Here is a 25,523-nt window from a genome sequence, read left to right on the forward strand (position 1 = left end):
TATAGCGACGGAGGTACTAACTTCATTGGCGCTAAACGCAAGCTTGACGAAATTTACGCTCTTTTGGAATCTGACTCTCACAAAAATTATTTAAGTTCACATTTGGCTGAACAACGCATTAAGTTTCTTCATAGTCCACCATATGGTCCGCACTTTAACGGCATCACAGAGATAAATGTTCGTTATGTAAAAACGCATCTTTATAAAGTTATTGGTCTTCAAGTGTTAACATACGAAGAGTTCAACACTGTACTTGTACAAATAGAAGGCTTATTGAATAGTCGACCATTGTGTGTTCTTAGCTCTGACCCATCTGATATATCCGCTCTCACTCCCAATCACTTTCTCAATATAACTCCACTGAAATTCTTACCAGTAGAGAATGTCTCTGATATTTCTGACAATCGGTTAACGCGTTATCAGTTAGTCAATAAATTAGTGCAAAGCTTTTGGCGTCGCTGGAGTCAGGAGTATTTAACTTCTCTACAACGCCGTGAAAAGTGGAATACGGTGACCAAACCGATAGATGTGGGCTCTGTTGTTGTTATAAAAGATGACAATGCGCATCCTCTTTGTTGGCCATTGGGTGTGGTTGTGGAAGTATATCCCGGAAAGGACAAAATCATTCGCACCTTAAAGATTCGCACTGCAACCGGTACTTATGTTCGGCCTGTAGTTAGAGTTTGTCCTCTTCCTTTACAGTAACTCAAATAATGTTCTTAACTTTATTTTAACCTTAACTTTAATTTAACACAACTTTAACGCTAATTTAACTCGTTTAGTTCTCTCTAACGCATGTTTTTTTACGTTTTTAACTTTTTTTTACAAACGCTACTCAATCTAGAGGAAGACCTCTAGGCCGGGGGAGTTGTACGCGCCAGCATTAAAACCTCATACATTTCAAACTCATGTCACACTATTCTATCACTCACTCTGACAGTCCTTTTTCCTATCCTCTCCCTCCCACCTTCAGTCTCGCTCTCGCATCGCAACGCGCCGCTTCGCCTACCTATCTGGGCGTTAATACTAAATAAGTATCCAAAATAAACCAATTCAAATAAACCCAAATCGCGCGCTAAACTCATCTCAATAAAAATTCAAGTGTTTGTGAAAGTGAAAGAAGAACCAAGCTTGGACCGTCCTGTGGAGTCTGCTCAATCGAAGGTATCCCATCCCGCTCCTATCCCAATCTCCTACAACTTAGCACCTAAATAAACATTAAACACTAAAATCACGTAAATCATTTAAAATGCTTGTGCAAATAAGCTCTTTTTAAAAATAGTCGAGCCTTTCCTTCTATTTAAATGTTTTTTTCTACTTTTTTTTTATACTTTTTTTTTATCCACAACGAGGAAGCTCTTGGCCTGTATCTCACCTGATGGTAAGTGACGATCAGGCCGAAGGTGGAAGCAAGCTTCACCCGGAATCCTCAACCACGGAGGAACTGGCTATCTTACCTCAACTGCCGGAACACAACAATGCTGTTAACATTGTTGTTATGGCGACAGACTAGGTAAGATGATGGTAGCTAGCCAGGCGGACTTAGAACAAGCCCTACCACCAACCAAACCGAACAGAAAAATCTGCCCCCACTGGGAATCGAACCCGGGACCTCTGCATCTGAAACAGGTGGTCTTACCACTAGACCACAGAGGCGGTTACTTAGAAACCGCCGTTACGGCGGCCGGCGGTTACTTAGAATAAAATCTCGTACTATTCTATAAACTAGACTATACATTTATAACTCACAAGTAAGAGTTATTTTTTGTTTTCCTTGTAAATGATAGAGAGCTCTCTGACGATTTGCCTCTCTCCCTCGTCCCACAGAAGAGAAGCAAGGCGGCCGAGAGAGCCATCGTCATCGTTATCCACCCAGTCTTTTAATATAATATCTTCAGGCAATTTTAAAACATGGCATAGTTCAATAGAAAGTTGTGCTGATTAAATCTGAGCATTTTAGCAGCAAGATGGTTTGCATAGCCTAGATAGCTGGCATATTAGCTATTTGTTAGGAAAAAGTAAATAAAACATTACACAAATTGAAATATCCTTCTAACAGAAAAAACACTGTGTCCTGAGTGAGTTATTATTGAAAACTTAATAATAATAATGAGTTAATTTCTGTAAAATATGACAAATTACACTTATGCCATAGATTAAAGTAGCAAAAGTGGTTTCTCAAGAAAATTTAAAATAAGTTTAATTGTGTAATCAGTAGGTAATTATATTACTATGCAGCATAAATTTAGTAGGTAATTAATCAGCTGTAACAGGTGTGTTTCTGCAAATGATAAAATTAATAATCCATTACAAATCAATTTCACCAATTAGGAGACAATAAGTATTAAAATTAATTAACTATCTATTTAACCCCACATTGTAAAGACTTAAAATATTACTTCCTATCTTTTGCACATTGCTCTTTTCCCTGTGCGATTCCATCAGTAGTAGCCTAATATGAGTGAAACTAGTAGATTAGGCTGCTAACGGTTCTTTAGAGATAAAATACATTAAAATAAATATGAGTACCGATGAAAGGGACTAAGTATGATAAGTGCCTGATATGCTTTGCATGTCCCAAATGTTTGCATAATGATAAATATCTTGTTGGAATGTAATGTGGAGTGAGGAATGGCTAAAACCTCTACCTAAAATTATAATGTAGTAATACTGAAGTACAAGTACAGCACATCAAATTAAAGACTACATCTTAAGAAGTGATAATAAGTACTACATTTCTTTATTTTTTTTTAAAGAATCGTTTACCCCTCGTTGTAAGTGTGTAAATATGCTTATGTTACGAGTGGATTCACCACAATAGTCGAGCGGCGACGGGATTCAAACTCGCGTTTCCCGGATCACGAGTCGGCCAGTCCGACCCCTTCATCGTTCGCTATTGTGGCTTCAAATATGCAAAGTTTCATATACTTTTGACTGTCCCATAGTAATTAATTTAGTTCCTAACCAATTGTTTCTTTGTTCCAGCCTACATTCTTTACGTGATCTCAGGACTCGGCATCACAGCGGGAGCCCACCGCCTTTGGGCGCACAAGTCATACAAGGCTAAGTGGCCACTTAGACTCATTCTTATTATCTTCAACACTGTATCATTCCAGGTAAATTAATTTCTTACATCATCCGTAGATAGTAGAAAAAAAGATAAACTTACTGAAAAATAACTGTTGAGTCACAAAAATATGCATATGTCCACTTATTCAAAGTATACTTTCTATCTTTGTGAATAAATCCATAATTACCATTCAAACAAAGCAGGATGTTCACACATTTTAACATATTCTTTAACAAAAGAGGTCAAAATAATATGTTTAAGTATGTCAGTACTGTAAAAAAGAAATATCATTCAAAGTAAAGAATTGTAAGAAATTTAAATAAAATCAGTTGCATTTTAATTAGTTTTTTACAAATTCATAAAATACTAAGCCAAAAAGTTTTTTACCTAAATTAACTAACGCATATTAACAAACCAATCCCCCTTTTAGGACTCTGCTCTAGACTGGTCACGTGACCACCGCATGCACCACAAATACTCGGAGACCGACGCCGACCCGCACAACGCGACTCGAGGGTTCTTCTTCTCTCATATCGGCTGGCTGCTGGTCCGCAAGCACCCGGAACTGAAGAGAAAGGGCAAGGGACTGGACCTGAGCGACTTGTATGCTGATCCCATCCTCCGTTTCCAGAAGAAGTAAGTGTACTTTAAACTTAACTACTATAGGGTCGCCGCCACCAACGTTTTTCCTGTAGTTTTCATACTTTGCACACGCTACAAAACGCCACTGCTCGCTTCATGTGAACCGCTCCGGCCACTAAAAACGCCGCCACACGCCACTCGCGCGCTCTCTCTCTTACCTCAGTAAACCCGCATGGGTGTAAAAGTAGCGGCCACCGACAGAAATTGCTGTCGGGCGCTTCAGCTACATTTTGTAGCAGTTTCTAGCTTCTTGTGTGGCGGCGTTTGTGGCTGCGGCGTGAAGCCCGTGTGCGGCGACGCATATACTTAAATTCAGGTACCCAGTAACGTAGCGTGCTTAAGACGGGCCCTGTATTCAAATAATTATTGGGGGCGCTAAACGCCATTGACTTTTACGGCTTATACACTTTCAGGGTTGTAGTCTAGGGGCCCGTCATCGATACGGCTGATGCATTAATAGCTATGCCCGTATTAGGAGTAATGCCGTCATCACTAGCATTTTATGCGCGGGGTGCTGCGCTTTTTGTTACTTTGCCCCTGAAAACTGTTCATATCTTCAGTCACGTCAGGTCTTTTCTGCCCTGTGTATGGGCACCTAACGCATCGCCCTAGTTACGGCACTGCTTGTAAAAGCTATGTAAATAGTATCTCTAACAGCGTTGCCAGACGTCCCGATTTTGGCGGGACGTCCCGATTTTTAAATCAAATTTAAATGTCCCGCGCGGGACAGGCTTGGTCCCGCTTTTCGGAGAGAGACACTCACTTCACCAGACTATTGTTTGAAACGCCATATTCCTATTCTAAAGAATAAAACTTTTTTAATTTTTTTCTTTTTTTATTCTAAAGACGAATTTAACGATAGAGTAAATCTGATTTAAGATAATATTTTTTTGTTAAAATACATTTTCTATGGCTGCTTTTACTATCTATTGTCACGTAAACGTCATTTTAAGTCAAATAAAAAGATAAATATTTGAAAACCTTTGATTAATATACGTTTTTTTACTATGTCCCGCTTCTGACGGAAGAATCCCGCTATTTTCACTCAAAAAGTACCAAAGTCCCGACTTGGCGAAAAAAAAAAACTGGCAACGCTGATCTCTAATTAGATTCGCGTAATAACACGTCACCTAATTGCGTTAATTACAGTGACATGTATAATAACAACATTACGTTCGCGCGAGCCCACTTCATTGATTTTCTGTTGCCTGTTCTCTGACTAGCATGACACGTGCTCTTTATAACAGTCTAAAAATTAAATCCTGACATTTTCAAAAGCAATATTGTCAGCGTATTTTTAGAGATGAGCATAAATCTGATAGTAACTTCTAAACCTGAGATATATTGTACTTTGATTAGTAATGTCAAACCTTAAAATAGATCACCCTTGATGCACCTACCATAAAAATAAGAAGTCGTAATTAACTATAACACTGCACAACAAAATCGAACTTTTTTTTTTGTTGCATGAGATTTTTCACTTGTTGTTTACTAATTTAGGCTCGCTTATTTTAAATCTACCCGCAGATTTTTTCTAGCAGCTCCAGTTTAGGAGATACAGGTACCCTCTTAAAATGTACTCTCCATTTGACTGCTGATATCGCTATCATCAACGTCTTCCTAGTTTCTGTTTCTTTTTTTGCAATGACTTCGTCTAGAAGGACCTGTGTAAATAATCCAAATAGATTTGTCACAATTGTGGCAGATATACATTCAAAAAATTCCGTTTAAATGTGTCAGACTTCGTGAAAAATGCCTATTTGGAGTACTTTCAACGGCTGTTGGAAACAAATAACAAGCCCTGGATACCGAATATAGTGTGTAAAACGTGTGTGGAGTCTTAACGATTATGGAAAAATAACAAGAGGGATCTCTTGAACCTTATTAGTCCTATGATTTGGCGTGAACCGTCAAACCACCACGACGAATGTTATTTCTGCGTTGTAAACATAACAGGAATTAACCGCTAAAATCATTCTAAATGGGTTTATTCTAATGTGCCGTCAGTTACTAGACCTGTCCTGCGTTCAACTGATACACTAAAGCCCCAACCAAGTACATCTCAGGTACTGTACTACAGAACGTCCGCACGAAAATTTTTAACGAATGGATCGTTTCAAAAATTGAGTGCTGAGAAGTTAAAAACTGAAATTTTCGATGGACCACAACTTAGAAAATTAATAAACTATGTAAATTTTACTGAAAGTATGACAAACGCCGAAAAAAATGCCTTGAATGAGTTTGTTTGGTTCGTAAAAAACTTTTTGAGAAATAAGTAGTTCGTCAATTTTCCTGACCACGTTAATCAGTTAGTACTATACTTTCAGCAACTTGAATACAACATGAGAATTAAGATGTATTTCCTTCATAGTCACCTTGATCGAATTCCTGAAAATCTTGGAGATTTATTCGAGGAGCAGTTAGAACGCTTGCATCAGGATATTTGCGCCATAGAGGAGCGGTACCAGGGCTATTGGAGTGAAAGTATGATGGCTGAATACTGTTGGATTATCCAGAATAGTTGTAACACTCGAACTCATTTAAGAAAGTCACATAAAAGAAAGTTTTATTCAAATTAGATAGTTAAATAAATTGTTATATGACAGGAAACCATGTTTTTTTGATAAAAATAGCTACCCTTCACATCTCAAAAAGTAGAGCTGCTAGCGAAAATCTGAGTACAGATTTGGAATCAGGGTAGAAAATGCAGCTAGATCCATAAAAAACATTCCATGCAACAAAAATGCTGTTGTGCAGTGTAATCTAGCTAGATCCTAGCTAGAACCACAATAGCAGCCTAGTTCTACAATAGAACTTACTAATACTTATCGTTTTGTTACAGGTACTACCTGCTACTGATGCCTCTCGGCTGCTTCATCATGCCGACGGTGGTTCCGGTGTACTTCTGGGGTGAGACTTGGACTAACGCTTTCTTCGTCGCCGCGCTCTTCCGATACACCTTCATCCTCAATGTCACCTGGTTGGTCAACTCCGCCGCGCACAAGTGGGGCCACAAGCCCTATGACAGCAGCATCAAGCCTTCCGAGAACCTCTCAGTCTCCTTATTCGCGTTGGGCGAAGGCTTCCACAACTACCACCACACATTCCCCTGGGACTACAAAACTGCCGAGCTCGGCAACAACAGACTCAATTTCACAACAAACTTCATCAACTTCTTCGCTAAAATCGGATGGGCTTACGACTTGAAAACGGTCTCCGACGAGATTATTCAGAATAGAGTCAAGCGCACAGGAGATGGCTCCCACCACTTATGGGGTTGGGGCGACAAGGATCAACCTAAAGAGGAGGTAAACGCAGCTATTAGAATTAATCCTAAAGACGAGTAAACTCTCACAACACTAGGCTATTAAAGCACGAATTGCGTATCTTAATCTTGAATTTAATTCGTATAAGTACTTTACTTTTCGAAAGTCTATGAAGGTCGGTAATTCTGATGATGGACAAAATTATGGTGTGTGTAAACTTGAGTCTGCTAGGTTTAAGTAAATTTAACATTTCAGTAACATTTGAGCACAAAATTAATATAGCACATTGATAGAAACTAAATTTTAGTAGAGTTTTAACTTCTTCCCATGGTCCAGTATGGCAGGTCGTAAAGTACGACATCATGGTTGTTACAGTCCACGCGATATAAGAATTATTGAACTAACAAGTACTTATCAATATAAAACAAATTATGGATTAATATGATAATGAGACAACTCAATATGGATTGATTCCCAATGCTGGTCTTCCTTATTTTTCGGTGTCCAGAACTTTATTGTTGTACACTAAGTACTTTATTATATTAATCGTCGTCTTTTTGTGCACTCGTAAAGTAGTATACAGGGTGTAAAGGATAGGTTTTTAATAACTGAGAGAATTCAGACCACACTTCCAAACTTGAAACTACTTAATTCGTTAAAGTGGTCAAAGTCAATGGTTTAAAAATCTGTCAACCTGGCCTTTACACCCTTCATTGTGAGATAATACATATTTATTTAAATGTGCCCCCATTACTAAAGATACAAGGGTTTAAACGAATTTACGTATGTGACTAGTTTTGTAAGTACACCACTGAATTTTACCTATTTACCATTATGGTAATGAAACTCATGAGTACATTATTGCACAATAACTTTTTGAATATCACTATGACGATTTATTTAAAGAGATTGTAATAAAAATATTTATCAATAAAATATTTAAGGACTAAGAATTTTTTATTATGTAATCGCTATTCTATGTGACGTTGTCGTGTTGTTAGCTTGCTTTAAATGGAAATAAGACAATCATTCAAAGCTTGGTTAACTTTATTTTAGTAACTGGGGGCATCTGATAATTTATTAGTAGAAGTAGAACTACACTTACACAGTAAAATGTAGTTGTTAGGCTTTAGTTGTGGATAACGTCTGAGCATCAGTGTGATAATGGTAGAATAAACACATCAGTATTATTATAAACCACATATTATTTATAAGTGCATATAACTAGTCTAGCTGCATTTGTTATGAATAATTTAAGTTTACATGATTTCTAAATTATTTTCGAAATGTGAACTAAAATTGCCGAACCAAGAACATTATTTATTAACTTGTTAATTGTTTTTATTTATATAAATATGACATATGTGGTGTATAAAATGTTATTAGCTTGTAGTAATGCACTTGATTGTACTTCAGAATAACTTTCTCTGCTACTAGACAATTAGATTGTCGAACTACGTGCGGATACAGCTGGAGTGCTAAATATTACATAGCAAAATGACTGATGTGTAAAAATGAGACTTGTGATATTTAGGTTAAAACCTAAACCATTATTAAGGAAAAATGTGAACAAGATTTCTTGTATTTCATTTTTTATTTTATTTTATTCAGTAGTGAAACATTTTAGTTAGGTTGTGTAACATTTTTTTGCTGAGCATATTTACTGTTACTTGACGCTTATTAATAAAAATGTAACTATTGAAAATGTTGTATTAATTTACGATGATTTACACCTTTGCTTTAGGAGGAATAATACCATCGCGTTGTAGGTACCTATTGTAAAGTCAAAGCGCTGGTTCGTAGTTTAGATTACTCAGTGTGTCAGTGTTAGGTCTTAATCATTCGTTAGTACCTTTTAAAAATATTTATAAATAGGTAGTTATTCAATAAAATAATTCTTAATTAAAATAAATTTAATAAACTATGAATGTAGCATTTAGACATAACAGGAATATACTTTTAAACTAAGCTTTACAATTGCTAGTACGAGAGTATTTACAGTTAGTAGCAACTTTAATAACAGTTGTGTAAATAGCTATTACTATTATAGAGGTCATAGTCACAATTTCTCAAGTACTTAGATTACAAGCACACACGCATTATAATATTAGAAACAATTTGTGCAATTGTAGTGTACTTATGTTCATTCAATTTCGTAATTAAGCTAGTACAGCAACATTGCGCAACTCTAATGATACAAAATACCGGTGTTTTTGTAATATAGCTATCGTGAGGAAATTTAATGACATCATGGCTTAACATTTCACATAAATGCACATAAAATTTTATATTTATTCGGAAAAATTGGGTAGGTAATATAGGTAGGTAGGTACAGTCGGCACCAAAAATAAAGGATAATTCTGAATTACTTCATGAAAACTTAACTCTCGAGTGCTGCTATAGCTAACGTACCAATGTATGTTTTCCTTATGAATTATTTTCATAAAATTTTATGAAGTTATTTTTTTTTTGCATAAATAATAATAAATACGTCATGTCAATAAGTAAGGTTAAGTTAAACATTATTACATTCACCTTACAAGAAAATTTATGAACTTAGTTCAACCAACTTATAAATAATTAAACATAGCTATTAAGTATTATGTAAATCATGAAACTTGCGTAATTATCACCGTAATAATACCCTATTATTTGCAAGCTTCTTGCATTTATAAAGAGATCTAGTGACTATAATTAAGCTGGTGTTAATTATTAAAATTAATTGCTGATTGCGCCGGTGTTGGCCACATATCGTGCATACTTTCTTTAGTCCTATTCGTTCTGTTTTTTCCTGGTTCAGTAATTTCACATCATATGGTCTCTTCGTGGAAAAAGTCTTGCTCATCACACTTGTCAGGAAGGCACACAAAGAATTCGATCAGATTCATGATTGGGCCCCTAGAAAAGGGATTCTGGTAGCGTCCTCTCTTGTCGCGAAGATACGGGTATCTTTTGTAGTTGAACATTTCGTTCGTGGTCAAGTTCATACAGGCGTGCAGTATCTGTAAGGAAACACTTGGTTGTACTTGAACAGCTCATTTAGGGTCCACAATAATGCATTAACGCTGCCTTAAAGGATTGAATGAAACGTGATTAATATAACAAAGTATTTATACCAAAGGTCACGTGGTAAATAAAAGGAAAACGAACTGAAATAATCGACATGTACCTAATTTTGAATGGAGACTGACTAAAACAATTCTTAGTACATATTAATGTCATAGCGAACGAAAGTTTAATAGGTAGGTAGGTATTTTAAAAGGATGTGCGAAAGAGATTTTCAAGACCAAGAATCAAGCTTTACTTAGATATCTTTACTTTATGCTCGTACACCAACTGTCCAAATAACGCAACACCCCAGCCAGCTGTAATGTACACGTGTACAAGTTCAATAAACATTGAGAACTTGGTAACAGCTTGTAAATTGATAAATTTGGCATTTTATAACCGTACTCTTTTTGTGCTTACATTGTAGTTAAAAATAGTTAATCAGATTGGCAAATATCCAGCAGCTAAATAGGGAAGTGGTCTAAACAAGGACTTACAGATGTGCAGGTGAGTATCCAGCCAAGTGCGCAGAAGGTGATCGCTTCCAGTAGGCCTAGGACGTAGAGAAGGCCGAAGCCTTCCAGTAGGAGACAGTAGCAGGCGAAGTATATTGAGAGAGTGCAGTTGATGGCCACACTCATCACGAACAGAAAGAACCACATTCGATTCCGCACTCCCACGCAATTGTATATGAAAGGGCAGTGGTGGTCGAAGTATGCCACGCAACGCTTGCAGATGCGGCAATGTTTCGCTCTGAGAACAATCAAAATATTATGGGTGCGCAATAACCGTGCCGTTTTTCCTGGTGATAAAATCTATAGGTGTAATAATTTACCAGTGACTGTTGTAGATCAATAGCACGAGTAACTATCGTAATCGTATAAAAACAATTTGCGGCGCTGTCGAATTTTCATGAAAAATAAGAAATACGATTGTCTACAATTATGTTACTTATAGTACTTGATAAAGTATTTATTCGTGCTCGGGGTACTGATCTACAACAAACAAGATAACTCTGAAATTTTGTCTGTATAAATACAGTAAAAAGTAAAGTAAAGTAGTTAAAACCTTTGGTTGTTCAAAAGTTGAACAAGAAAAAGCGGAAATAAGAGAATTTTAACTAAAACCATCTTAGATATTAAGTACCTTAAAGATGTTAATCTTAAGTGGATTTATGTGCAGGTAAGTATTATGTATTACACACCAAATACCAGGAAGAGTTCTAGCTAAGTATTTTAACTAAATAAACGTCCTTAAACTTCTTAGATAAGAAATATTGACTTTTCTTAAAAGCACAAGTTATGTTATTTGCATGTGAATACTTAGGTAGGTTTTACGTACGGGAACTTCCCGTAATTGGTCTTTGTTTTTTACAAGCTTTTATTTGACTTCGCTTGTTAGTTATATTTGTAGATAAGTTTGGGTAAATAAAATAGTGAACCGCCACTTTTTTTTGGAAATGAGTTAAACTCAAGGACAGCTAAGAATTAGGTACCCATTTAAATTAGGTACCTATTTAAAACTTTTTTATCTTCGTTTTGATTTGGTGTTAGATGCGCCCTTTCAACTATCGGGGGCTAAATTTATTAGCATGAGTGGGCTCACTACAATCGACTTCGTAAAAAAGTGTCATTAAATGTATGACGGATTGTACAGCGCTCCTAGGGAAAAAAACTTTCAAAAACTAAAATCTTCATACAGTGTGAGTCACGTTAAAGTGTACATATGAAAATAGATGAAACTAGACCTATTTTTATCGTCAAAAAAGAGGTCAAAAAATTTTTGAGATTTTTTTTAAATTTTTTATAGATTTTTTTTCTTCCAATTACTTATTGTAAAGAAAACGTAATAACTTTTGAACTAAGCGGTATATCCTTATAAAATAAAAACAGTAATAATGCTAAATAACAGGCGATACTAAAAAAATACATAAAATACACAAAAAAGGCCAACAAATAATAAAAAATGATATGTACTTTTTGAAAAAAATCTGCTTTTAAATTCGTGTTTTTTTGGTTATTTGATAAATTTCTCCAAAAAATGCCCCTATAACCGGTGGTTTTTATTAGAGATGAAACGGATAGTTGTTTGGCCGGATACCGGATACCGGATATCCGGCCAGCTGCTAGGCCGGATAGCCGGATATCCGGCGGCCGGATAGTTGGCCCATTGTCTCGTTGCATGTCGTCACGAGTTTAGCACCGCACAGGTGCTTCGAACGCGATCAGTGAGTCTATTAGTAGACTAAACTAGTCACACTTTTCTAAAATCGAATCCATATCCGAATAGAATGTCAGATTTTGCCACTTGTCTAGGGGGCAGATCAATTCGGGCGATTTCGGTTGCTATCGTGAGTGTGTGATTGAATAGCGAAAATTAAACTACTTTACTTGCTGCGTAATCTGACTGAACTGCATGCATCATATTGTCATCAGACCATCAGTGAAAAAAAGGTCGCCCTTTTTTATTTGGCGATATTTTGACATTAACAGATATTTACTATTTATGTACATATTCGTCATTAGAGTAAATAGCCCAGAAAAATAAATTAGTTTTTTGAATTGCCTTAATAATGGCTTTTTTGCAACTTTTTGAACTTTAAATAAAAGCCGTCATTATTATAAGCCATTTTATTGATATTTACCTCAAAGAATAATGTATTTCATTTTATTAATAGGAAATTGTCCTAGTTTTTTAATATCCGGTATCCGGCCGGATAGTGAGTTACTATCCGGTATCCGGCCGGATAGTAAATTTAGGCCGGATATCCGGCCTACCGGATAGTTACCGGATATCCGTTTCATCTCTAGTTTTTATTACTTTGTATTATTCTCTATCGTATTACCTTCGTAAAACCAAAAATCACATGTCTCTATCCTTATCACAACGTTTACAATGATCGTTACGTTACGTTTGCAGTGAGCCCACTCATGCTAATAAATTTAGCCCCCGATAGTTGAAAGGGCGCATCTAACACCAAATCATAGCAAATGTTGTGATAAGGATAGAGACATGCGATTTTTGGTTTTACAAAGATAATACGATAGATAATAATACAAAGTAATAAAAACTACCTGTTATAGGGGCATTTTTTGGAGAAATTTATCAAATAACCAAAAAAACACGAATTTAAAAGCAGATTTTTTTCAAAAAGTACATATCATTTTTTATTATTTGTTGGCCTTTTTTGTGTATTTTATGTATTTTTTTAGTATTGCCTGTTATTTAGCATTATTACTGTTTTTATTTTATCAGGATATACCTCTTAGTTTAAAAGTTATTACGTTTTCTTTACAATAAGTAATTGGAAGAAAAAAAATTCTATAAAAAATTAAAAAAAAAACAAAAAAATTTTTACCTCTTTTTTGTCGATAAAAATAGGTCTAGTTTCATCTATTTTCATATGTACACTTTAACGTGACTCACACTGTATATTTTTTAACGCAGTCGATATCGAATGCGTTTGACGTAAATTCCAACTCCCCCAGGGGCGGCGGGGTTCGAACCAGCGTTTCTCGGATCCCGAGTCGGCTAATCCAACACCGGCACCGTTGCAGTTGGGCTATTATTGACTGCGTTTGGCCAAAAATAGCGCTTGTTAGAAATTTTTAGCAAAATGGTGATCGCTATGGCAATTGCTGAAAACTTTAGCATGTTTTCGGCAGGGACACGTTTGCTATATTCAAAAGTGACGTTTCCTATACATTTTACCTTCGGTAGTGCTAACACTGCTAAAAATGTATATGTAGCTGCTAAAAGGACGCCATTTTTCTTACTAGCGCTATTTTCGGCCAAACGCCCCCGTTGTCACTCCTTGCAAGTTTTTTTTTTACCTCAACGGCCTCAAGCACCGGCAAGTGTGGCACAGCCGCGAGAGGATCACGTTCCGCTTCTTCCACTTGTCGTAGTACGGTATCTGGCGGATGGCGCGGTAGTAGGTCTCGGAGTTCTGCGGGATGTAGCCCGGGTCGCGCCTGTTGGCGATCACCCAGCTCAGCCACATGATCGCGTTCCAGTAGAGAAAGCAGTAGTGCGATAGGCGTAAAGTGTTCCAGGTTAGTGGTATGCACTGGAAAATTATAAGCAGTAAGTAAGTAGTTAGGTCACTTTAGCTTTAAGCGGTGAGAGCAGTCGCTCGGCAAGCGAAAGTGTGGGTTCAATTCTCACCGCAATCCAATCCCGATTTTAAGTTTAAAAAAATTATTTTACTTTTTTAGCGAGTTAAGTAGTTTGTTTGCGTTTTTTATAAAGGTAGAGAATGTAGGTACTCCTGATTTTAAAATTAGAGTAGCCTAGCTCCTCAAACATTCTTACATGCAATTAATGAACACCAAATCACAATAATCTTAAAATAACTTTTATAGTAGGAAAAATAAAAATATGAGACTCAAGAGATCAGAGTACTTACGCGAATAACATACATCGGGTAGGCCCACAAGAGTACAGAGACCAAGAAGAACAGCAGCGGTCCCTTGGAGTCTCCGGCGCCTCCGAACAGCAGCGCCCACAGCTCCGACAGCGGCGGCATCCAGTGGGACTTGCGCTTCATCTCTTTCTGGAGAAGCTTCACCACTTCGGCGTGACGGTGGCTCTGGGCCAGCATGAGAGGCGTCTTGCCGTTCTTGTCCCGAGGCTCCAGTTCTGCCTTCACCTAAAAACAGATGAACAGTCAGAATTTTCGACAGTCCTACTTGTCTCAACTTCTAAGGTTAGGTTGCACCATCTTACTTTAACTTACGCTTTAACTACTTAAGTATAACAAAACGTCAAAAGGCTGTCAAACTTCATACAAAAAACACCGGTTATGGTCATAGTTACGGTTAGTAAGGTGGTGCAACTCCGCCTAAGATCGAGCCCCAATATTACCTTTTCGCATAGCAGCCTGACGCAGGTCAGATTGCCTGACAAGCACGCCAGGTGCAGCGGCGTGGATCCGAAGTTGTCCGTGCAGTGCAAAGGAACCCCTGAGTAAATCAGCAAACGGACCAAATCTGCGTGGCCTTTGTACGCTGCCCAGTGCAGTGCGGTGTCTCCATTGATGTCTGAGAGCCTGGTGGCGGCACCCATGCCTAGCAAGTAGGCTGCTGTCGCCGTTTTCCCATACATACAGGCTGTCATTAACGGTGTTAAACCTGAAAGTATACCTTCATTATAATATTTACTGGACTATGTTGAATGAAGCATACCTACTTAACTGTAAATATAATATTTTAAACTATTATGTTGCTTTTTTTACTATAAAATATAACGTTAAATAAGATATTTAACCTCCCAACATTTCTACTCCGTTGCACGAGTCATGGTCGCGGCAGGGTCGGACTGGGCCGGAAGGGCCCAGGTGGCTGATCGCAATCCCGAGGCCCGAGACAATACTAAAATAAAGTAAAATAATAAGTAGGTATTTACTAATAACAAATAATAATAAAAAGCTAGCCAATCAACATTTTTTTTTAAAGAAGAGAACTTTCAGCTAAGTAATGACTCGATCGTAAAAGCTGCTGTTTTCGTCATCCTTGATTAGATCCGATTCTGTATATTTAATACAGTGTGAGTCACGATAAAGTGCACATATGAAATTAGGTGAAACTAGATCTATTTTTATCGACAAAAAAGAGGTCAAAATTTTTTTGAGATTTTTTAAAAATTTTTTTTAGTTTTTTTTTCTTCCAATTACTTTTTGTAAAGAAAACGTAATAACTTTATAACTAAGAGGTATATCCTGTAAAAACAGTAATAATGTTAAATAACAGACGATACTAAAAAAAAATACTGCCCCATGCCGAGTGAGGGTCACGGACCATTGGTAAAATAAATAAAATAGTAAGCTGCATAAAATTGTCTAGATAAACATACATAAATAGTAATATTAGTGCACAGATAAATACAAAAGGCGGGAAATCGGTAAGGATGATAAATAAGAAAGGCCACGATCTCGGGTCACAACTGAAAGGCAGGATCGATTCATCGTGACGACCAGATTGAGAAATCGTCACCTTACCTCCATTGAGATAAAAAAACAACTTCGCGACTTCCACGGAGTATCTGTGAGCGCTCGAACTGTTCGGAGAAGGTTAAAAGAACGCGATATGGTACCACACAAGCCAGCTAATGGGCCCAAACTAACGCGAGCCCACCGAACAGCGCGCCTTCATTTCGCACGCAGTCATTTAAATTGGACACAGCAAGATTGGAGCCGTGTACTCTTTTCTGATGAGTCTAAAATTGTGTTACATGGCAATGATGGAAGGAAGAAGGTCTACCGACGTAAGGGAGAGCGTTTCGCACAATGCTGCTTTGAAGAGAGGGTTGCTTATGGAGGTGGCTTATGGACTGTCTGGGGCGGTATATCCGCGAGCGGCAAAACTCAACTTGAGGTTGTTACAGGACCACGGCTGCCAACATTAAATGCTGAAAGGTACATTCGTGAGTGCTTAGAACCTCTCGTGATACCATACGCGGACTATGTGGGCCCAATTTTCCTTTTTATGCATGATAATGCAAGAGCCCATGCGGCCGGCATCGTCAGGGAATATCTTCGGGATGTGAACATCACAGTTATGGACTGGCCAGCCAGAAGCCCAGACATGAACCCCATTGAGCACATGTGGGACGAGCTAAAAAGACGTGTTAGGGCTCGTCAGCCAGTTGCCCAGACGATGCAGGAGTTGAAAACTGCCATAGAAGAGGAATGGGAGATGATCCCTCAAAACATAGAGCGGTTGATAAACTCTATGCCTAATCGTATGAGAGCTGTGGAACATGAAAAATAATTTAGAACAAATTTTATATTAACTACACACTAAACAAAATAATTCCATTTTATGCACCAATCAAATTATTTTGTAAATAGTTTATCGTGAAATATTTTTGCCAAATGAAACATTTGGCAAAACATACTTTGCCAAACAATAATTTGCTAAACAATAATATGCCAAAAACGACATTTGCGAATTAAAAGTTTGCAATAAGTGGTTTTGCCAAATGAGAATTTGCCAAATGAAAATTTGCGAAACGTTGTTTGCGATGTGATAGTTTGGGAAACGTTTTTTGGCCAAACATTAGTAATCCGCCAAATTTGAGGTGTTAATGCACAGTAGTTTTTGAGTGATGAGGAGTCAAAAGTGCCTCCAAGTGGTTCGTCTAAATATTCGCACGGTGCAGTCCCCTCCCTGAAACTAGGCTTAACATGCTCCCGCATGTCTAGAATGTTTGCTCAATATTGATTTAGTCGATTTTCTCCTGATGGGAACATGTAAGGCAAAAACAAAATTTCCAATATACAGACCTTCTAGAGCAGATGTCGCGAAAACTATACAAGATATAGAAAAAATTTACCATCTCACCTGTTAGCAGATTGAATAAGCTTTTTTTGGTTCATAGTAGTCATGTCACTAGGACACATAGTTTCCGAGGATTAAGCGAAAAACCGAAAAGTGGTACCTTTAAACCCCCCTCTCCCCGCCGGCTCAAGGGCTAAGGGCGGGGACTTTTGCTATGTTCACCTCCTAACTAGTCTAAATAAAGTCCCGAAGTCAAAAATTGTGTTCCACGGTTTTCCATCTATAATGCTTTATTGACTGGACTATTAATTTGTTCAATCTAGCAATCATATTTCGGTAGGGGCCATCCAAACCTAAACTCTAAGGTAGATGTGTCCAGAAGTGTATTTATATTTACATATTTGTAGGCAAAGCAATTTTCTACAAATTATGACTGTACAATTTTTTTGTACGACGCATAGTTTCCGAGACATGCACGCGGGCAACCGTAGCACAGGGGCCACGCTGCGCGGGCCCCCTGTGCTACGGTTGCCGCATGCCCCGCAACCCAGGCCGTGGGGGGCCCGCGCAGGCTGGGGCCCGGCTGGCAAATGCCACCCCGACTGTATGGCCAGTCCGACGCTGGGTCGCGGGCAGACTGATGACCCAAAAATCCTCTCAACCGATAGGCATTACCATGTTAGGTTGATACGTGAAGCCAGGGCCGCGCCGCCCCTGTGTGCGATGTGTGCGGCGCACACAGGCGCCAAGACAATAGGGGCGCCGCGCCGCTACTGCCACCTAATTTTTTTTTTAAATGGAGTATCGAGTAAGTAGGTACAGTATGCGCAACATAGGCCTTGTACAAAACAAAACAAATATTACGCTTATTAAACAAGTCTCTCAATATTTATATGTTTATTATGATTCACGTTTATGGTTTCATTTTACGCTTAGGGTTTTAGTTTACATTACTAAACGTTAAAACGGCTTCAGTTCTTTTGAACCTCAGATAAAGTACTAGTTATTTTGAACCGTAGAGGCGCCGAGTTTGTCATAAAAATTTTTTATGACTATGAGTGAGTTTATGAACGCAACCCGATGCGATGCGTGCGACACAAGCGAGATGGGGTCACGGGGATTCCCCGCCACGGGGATTTTAACGAACGAGATAGCCAAGCCAAAATCACAGTATACAGGGTGTTTGGTGAAAGGTTAGACAAACTTCGTGGGTGTACCTATAGGTAAGAAGGTCAATTTTTCTTAAATAAACTGTTTCATGAAAAACAATATGGGTTCACAAAAGGGAAAAGTACGACCGATGCAGGGGTTGCTCTTATCAAACACATTTTCGATGCTTGGCAGGAGAAAAAAGATGCTATTGGTGTATTTTGTGACTTATCGAAGGCGTTTGACTGTGTTGATCATCAAACTCTGTTATTTAAGCTAGAACATTATGGCGTATCAGGCAAGGCCTTAAGCCTATTACACTCTTACCTCTCAGACAGATTACAAAAAGTAAATATTCACGGAACTAACTCTTCGGGCGCCCCCCTAAAAATGGGAGTGCCCCAAGGCTCAATACTGGGACCATTGCTCTTTCTGATTTATATAAATGATCTACCTTTTTATTCAAAGGACCTTTGTGAGATAGTATTATTTGCTGATGACACTTCTTTAATTTTTAAAACTGACAGGCGTCAGGAAATATTTGACGACGTGAATAATGCTCTTTCCAAAGTATTAGACTGGTTTACAACTAATAATTTGCTATTAAACGCAAAAAAAACTAAATGTTTAAAATTCACTATGCCTAATGTCAAACAAGTTAATACTAATATTACAGTAAATAATGAACGCATTGAACTGATAAACTCTACTGTCTTTCTAGGTATTACCCTAGACTGTAAATTACAATGGGGCCCCCATATTGCTGCCTTGGCGGGAAGACTTAGTTCAGCTGCCTTTGCGGTGAGAAAGATCAGAAACTTGACTGATGTTGAAACAGCAAGGCTTGTATATTTTAGTTATTTTCATAGTATTATGTCTTATGGTCTTTTACTGTGGGGCTCAGCAGCAGACATAGAATCAATTTTCATTTTACAGAAAAGAGCTGTTCGGGCAATATACGGTCTTAAACCACGTGACTCGCTTAGAGAAGTTTTTAAAGAAATCAATATATTGACTGTGGCTTCGCAATACATATTTGATAACATTATGTATGTCCGTAAACATATACATTTATTTACTAAGAAAAGTGACGTCCACTCATTTAACACGAGACATAAGAATAAACTTGCTGTTCCATCATTTAGGTTGCATAAGATAGGTAATTCATTCTTGGGGAAATGTATTACCATATTTAACAAAATACCACACAACCTTGTCGAATTGCCAATAAACAAATTTAAGATACATATAAAAAATACCCTTATGTCCAAAGGGTACTACAAGGTTCGAGACTATATTGATGACAAGGATGTGTGGTCAGTTCAGTCTGCACATATTTGATGTACTTAAATTTGACTATTCTTACCTAATAGATAATTCCTGGCAATAAGTGGTGACTGAGTTTGTTCCGGCGTTTCTTCTCAGCACTTGCCATATGTTTGTCTCGAAGCGCTGGTAGGGCCCAAAAGATAAGGAGACATGTAAAGTGCCCCATAAGGGCTACCTTTTCTTTTTTTATTATTTTCTATTGACGTTCATAAGTGCCACTTGTGGTCTAAACTGAATAAATATTTTTGATTTTGATTTTGATTTTTTTTGATTTTTAAGAATTTACAAGTTCGCCCATTTTACCCTAAGTTTTTTTTCTTTCTCTTATTATCTACGATCGGCCTTCCATAGCCATAATTAGATGTGTTCTGGGAGCGGATTATTTGACTGGTATTCCATTGAATAGCAAAGTCCATCACTGGTAAAAGCTCTACTTTCTCTCGCTGAGCTCGAGGATGTGCCATCTCTTGAGGCGCTTTGTATCTTCGTCCATTAGCAGGTTCTTGGCCAGCGCGTTGCTATGTCTGTCGAATTTCTGCCTGTACTTTTTGCTGTAGTTGCTCTTCCTCCTTAACAGTCGGCATCTCAAGGTATTCATGTATTTCTGCGTTTCTCACAGACCAGTGGGCGCTGGAGACTGTTCTCAATGCAATGTTTTGGAATCTCTGTAATATTTCCAGGTTGGAGTTGCTAGCAGATCCCCAGAGTTCTATTCCGTAGGTCCAGATTGGTTTGATAATAGACTTGTGGACGAGCAGTTTGTTGTTAATAGAGAGTCGGGATTGTCGTCCTATCAGCCATGACAGGTTCCTGAGTTGCATATTTGCTTCAGTTCTCTTGGCTTTAACATGATTTACCCAGATTAGCCTTCTATCAAGGTGCAAGCCCAGGTACTTCACAGTGTTATTGGTTGGAAAAGGTTTGCATTTTACCCTAAGTGAGCTACTTTTTTTAAATTGATGTTTTTGTTTTTATTTATTTTTTTCAAAATACAGTAGAATCCCGATTATCCGGATCAATTAAAACCAGGGGTGTTCCGGATAATCGAAAATCCGGATAATCGATTTCAAAGTAAAATCAAACAATAATTAACTTTTTACAATAGAAAGGGTTTTCAATACATCATTTAGACTTTAAAAATCTAAATTTTAGACCATTGGATGGATCTATTTCCTTTTACAACGAATTAAGACGAAGTCCGTACCGTATTACGGTGGCGGCGCCTTCCGTTTTTATGGGTCCAGACCCTAAATCGGTATTTAGAAACCGTGAAGGATGAGTCCGGATAATCGGATATCCGGATAATCGAAGTCCGGATAATCGAGATTCTACTGTATGACCTAAAACCTGTTTCAATTCTTTTTCTCGCATGTTTTCAACCGCTTTTTTATTTGATATTAATATCGAATATGTCTTTAGTCAAATAAAATAAATTTCAGATCCAGATAATGATTGAATAGGTAATTACGAACCACCAAAGTTTAACAAAAGTACAAACCACGATAAAAAATTCAACATAGAATTCGATTAAAAAAAATATTAATGGTGATAATGGATTGCCAATGATCTTAAAAACATCTCTAGCTTCTCTTCTTTTTTTTAATTAGATATTGAAATTCGTCAAAAATTCAAAGTTTAGGGAAGAAAATGGAATAATAATACAAAAATTATAATTATTATAAAAGGGTCAAATGGGCGAACTTGTATTCTTAAAATGACCTTACCTATACACCCACGAAGTTTGTCTAACCTTCCGCCAAACACCCTGTATCATTTGATAGAATGGGAGTGTAAGGTGCGCATTGAATTATTATAATTGAGTTTACTTTTTCGTAGCAGGTAATTGGCAAGCAGAACGAACGGGATTTACCTATTTAGTAACCTAATTCCTAAGTGGTTTCCAGTTTTAATACACTTATGATAATATTATCTAAGTACTGTAAATTCAAATTCAAATTCATTTATTTGCACAGGAACATGGTACAATACAGATGTCAGATAAAAACAATCAGGTTCAACATGTTTCGTCTACAAGACATGCAAAAATTTCATAGTCAATTACTTAATACTTAAAACTGGAGAACATCTATTTTAATCAAAATTAACAAGTAAAATATTCTTTAAAAATTTAAATTCGTTTTTTTATGACGATTCATTAGAAAAGAGGCGCTTCATAGGTTCCGCACACAGGCGCTGCCGGCGGTTGGCGCGGCCCTGCGTGAAGCCATTGAAATTAGAGAATTTCAATCGAGAAGATGGATTTAGCCTATCATCAGCGTGGAATCCGGTGATAGTGCAAATCGCGTTCTAGGCCGTTTCAAAAAAACTCGGACACTGTTAAGTGTAGTTTGTCGGACTGACTGTACTACTGACGAAAATATTGTGCAAATGCGGGTGGGTGAAGAAAATTCATCGCGCCTGAGTAGACGACGCCGCATCTCTTCAGTCTGCCCGCGCCCGCGACCATGACTCGTGCAACCGAGTTGATTGAAACGTTGGGAGGGTAAATATTTATTATTTACCGTTATAAGAGTTTTGTTGTAAAATCCCGTGGAGTGATTTAATTTTATAGCTGTAAATAGTTGTTTCGTTAAATTTAATACCTTTGAAGTCTGCCGCGTTAACAGCTACTCCTGATTGCAATAAAACTTGGACCACAGAAGCGTGGCCTTTGCGGCAAGCCCAGTGGATGGGACGTGGACCCTATAATGAAAATGAGAAGGTAATTGTATGTACCTACCTACATTACTGATTGCAGACCCGACTAGGTAATTTATTGCAGTTAGCACTGTTGAGTGTCAGTTCCGTCAAGTGGTCAATTGGTTAAACAAAATAAAGTTTAAGTGGTTTCTAACTTGCGTGTCAGTCTAAGTACGCATGCCAGTACGAAGGCCCTTGAAATTAAATGATTCGATGTGAATTCACGAGTGAAATCGGCCGTCCAAATAAACCTATTCCACGGCGCCGGTCTGTACCGGAAGCTATTAATTTGAAAGCAGGTGTACCTTATTGGCGGTTGGACTTGGAAGTGCTTCCACAGCCAATGCATAAAAACAGAAAATATTAGTTAAGCCTGGTTTTTGTATTTACTTGAGTGCCGAGGCAGGACAGGTCGACGGGCGCGGCGCGCTCGACGAGGTAGCGCATGACGGCAACGCTGCCGTCCAGCGCCGCCCAGTGCGCGGGGGTGTAGCCGTGCTGGTCGCGGGCGCTCAGCACTTCCACCCCCAGCTTCTCCACTAGACGCTCGATCTCTGATACTTCACTGCAAAAAGTTATTAGGTTATTAACTTAAACTTAAATAGGCGATAATCCGATAGAATAAAGGAATTAAGTTACGTTTATTCGTACAATCGGTTTAGGGCATAAGACGTGGGTTTAGGGCTATGGTTTAAAAAAGTACGTGTGTAGTAACACGTACCTACTGTAGGTACACTTATGTCTCAACGATTTCTATAGGTAGGTAGGTACATGGTAGGTACCTAATTTAAAAACGTGACAAATGTATTTTTTTCTGTAAGTATGAGTTACTGGCAGGCCATGACGCGACATTATATTGTGTTGGTACGCCATTAAAAAGAACAAAAAAGAGCTTAAATAAGAACCGCTTTTATGAATTTACCTACTACGTTCCACGTTCAAGATAATCCTTAGCGAGTAGGTAAGAGGTAGGGTCGTATTTTATAGCATTATCGGTTCTAATCGACAGTCAATGTTCACCGATTCTTTGTAAACTTACCCGGAGCGCACAGCTTCAAATATGAGTTGGTGAAGATCGGAATGATGGTTGAAGCTGGTGATGGTCCTTGGAGGCGCTGCGGGCGCGTCGGGCGACATGGGCGAGCACGGGGGCAGAGCCTCCTCGGCCGCCATAGTGCACGGGGGCGGCTGCGGCAGCGCCCAGACGCCGCGCGCCGCCCCCGGGCTGGGGTATACCTGGACAAACGAAATTCAGTGTAAAGTCACGGAAAACAATCTCGATTGACAAGGGGCCTATCGTATTACTGTATCATCTGTAATACTAGGCGTTACTTACCTACGAGGGAGTGGGTTAAGTATCTAAGTACCTGACGATTATTCTCTATTACTTAGTCCAAGTTAGTATGCATGATGGTTATTTACTTAGTTCCCTTTAATTAGATATGTAAAATAAATTATTGTTATTAATTAATACTAATTTATTAAAGTATAGGTATAGGTAAGTACTTAGGGATCTAATTTGGTTAACTTCGATGGGGTCACCGGAGACGTTAAAGAAGGCCGCGCAAAAGGGTGCGAATGTACGAAACTAGGACAAAGCATAATTCATGATATAATAACTTTTTATTATTTTAACAAATTACTTACTGTCTAATTGCGACCTCTCAGTAATTAGTACCATCATCGGGGTTTCTTCTTACCTTACTACTCACGGCGAGGCCGACGCCCCCCGCCACAGCTTGATTCTCCCCTTCCACGGCCACTTCACCGGCTAACTAGCACACTATGAAACTAAAATCCTACTTAATTAATACAAATAAAAATAGGATCACAATTACTTGCGTGACATGCAGCCACTAAAGTCCAAACACTTGCTTATCGATCCACGTCGTTTGAAAGGAGCATGCGCCGCGCCGTATTTCATCAAAGAACATATTGGCACAAAACCTCTGCAGTACTATTAATTAATTAAGTAAGTAGTCGTTTGTAATTGATGTGATAATCTTTGCATAATTGTTGATCGTTGAATTCATTAACGGATTTGGATGAAACTACTAGGTTTCGCATTCATTGGTCTCTACAAACTTTTTGTGATAATTTGATGGATAGAGGTCATAATTTCCAAAGGCAATGAGCCTATGATGATTGATCTTTTTTAGAACTTATACAATATCACTTAAATTGTCATTATCAGTAATTACTAAAATAATTTTTAAAAGCGTGGCCATGCATGACCATAAGAAATGTCAATCGGTAGTGAGACTTTTTTGTTTTGTTTGTATTAAAACCTACGATACATTTTTGTTGCAAAACCTATTCAAAAAACATGAAAAGAAAGTCATGTTAATTAATGTAACTTCAGCATACTTATGTGCCGCATTAATTTATTACTGTAGTAAATTAGTGCGTAAGGAGCGGAGTATACACGTGTTTTTATCATGATAAAGAAACGTGTTTGCAACACGTGAGACCAAAAAGGCCTAGTGATTTTGCGAATTTTATTAGACAATCTTGATAGAGAGAGCTAATGTGATGATAAGTATAATCCATGGTCGATTATATTATATTAATCAGTAAGTAGGTATACTTACCTACCGCAACGCACTACCAATTATTTTTATTTTAAACCGAACTTAGATTGTCGGACCTCTCGTTATCATCGCTGCAACTCTTATAAACCTTCTATTAAGGTTTTTTTAAGAGTAGCAGCAGTGGTGGTAGATGCATCTATGCCTGCCTGACCGCCAATGAAACCCAACCATTGATTAGGTAAACTTCTAACAAAATAAATTTTAGACTATCCATAATTCTTTCATTATAGGGAGTTTAGATATATCTTATTTCTAATTAGAGGTACAATGTTTTAAGCAATTCCCAATTAATTTGTGTAAATCTGAAAATCTTACGTATTTACATTTATAATGTTGAACTACTAGCGCCATCTAGTTAGGTGAACTAAAATAACATTTCAAAGATTCGCTTCTGCTTTTAGGTTACCTATCGCCAATAGTTCACCACAATTGCCACACGGTTTTAAAA

The 25,523-nt window shown here is 37.9% G+C and overlaps 2 protein-coding genes across 3 annotated transcripts in view; one reads left to right on the forward strand and one right to left on the reverse strand.

The window, feature by feature from the left end:
• The window catches only part of LOC135072568 (acyl-CoA Delta-9 desaturase-like), a 23,294-nt gene extending 14,611 nt beyond the window's left edge, over positions 1 to 8,683 (forward strand). For both annotated transcript variants that reach the window (XM_063966532.1, XM_063966530.1), the window contains exons 3-5: positions 2,986 to 3,116; positions 3,501 to 3,706; positions 6,555 to 8,683. In XM_063966532.1, the coding sequence (XP_063822602.1) occupies positions 2,986 to 3,116; positions 3,501 to 3,706; positions 6,555 to 7,059 (842 nt within the window). In that variant the 3' untranslated portion in view covers positions 7,060 to 8,683. The remainder of the gene's footprint in view (positions 1 to 2,985; positions 3,117 to 3,500; positions 3,707 to 6,554) is intronic.
• Positions 8,155 to 25,031, reverse strand: LOC135072567 (uncharacterized). The gene is made up of 9 exons (XM_063966529.1): positions 24,185 to 25,031; positions 23,524 to 23,720; positions 22,875 to 23,049; positions 22,388 to 22,487; positions 14,893 to 15,158; positions 14,435 to 14,677; positions 13,860 to 14,095; positions 10,524 to 10,779; positions 8,155 to 9,980 (listed from the first exon to the last, which is right to left on the reverse strand). The coding sequence occupies exons 2-9, from the start codon at positions 23,655 to 23,657 to the stop codon at positions 9,789 to 9,791; spliced, it is 1,602 nt and encodes a 533-aa protein (XP_063822599.1). The 5' UTR covers positions 23,658 to 23,720; positions 24,185 to 25,031; the 3' UTR covers positions 8,155 to 9,788.
• Between the last annotated feature and the right edge of the window lie 492 nt (positions 25,032 to 25,523).

This window comes from Ostrinia nubilalis, chromosome 6 (genome assembly GCF_963855985.1).
Source record: "Ostrinia nubilalis chromosome 6, ilOstNubi1.1, whole genome shotgun sequence".
Taxonomy (NCBI): Eukaryota; Metazoa; Arthropoda; class Insecta; order Lepidoptera; family Crambidae; genus Ostrinia; species Ostrinia nubilalis.

Bases quoted from the DNA above. Each gene is read 5' to 3' on its own strand.
- LOC135072567 (XM_063966529.1), bottom strand. From the start codon at position 23,657: ATGGCGGCCGAGGAGGCTCTGCCCCCGTGCTCGCCCATGTCGCCCGAC. The intron at 23,050-23,523 runs GTAAGTTTACAA...AACTTTTTGCAG, and splicing joins TTTGAAGCTGTGCGCTCCGG to TGAAGTATCAGAGATCGAGC. The intron at 10,780-13,859 runs GTAAAAAAAAAA...GATTGTTCTCAG, and splicing joins CGGTGCTTGAGGCCGTTGAG to AGCGAAACATTGCCGCATCT.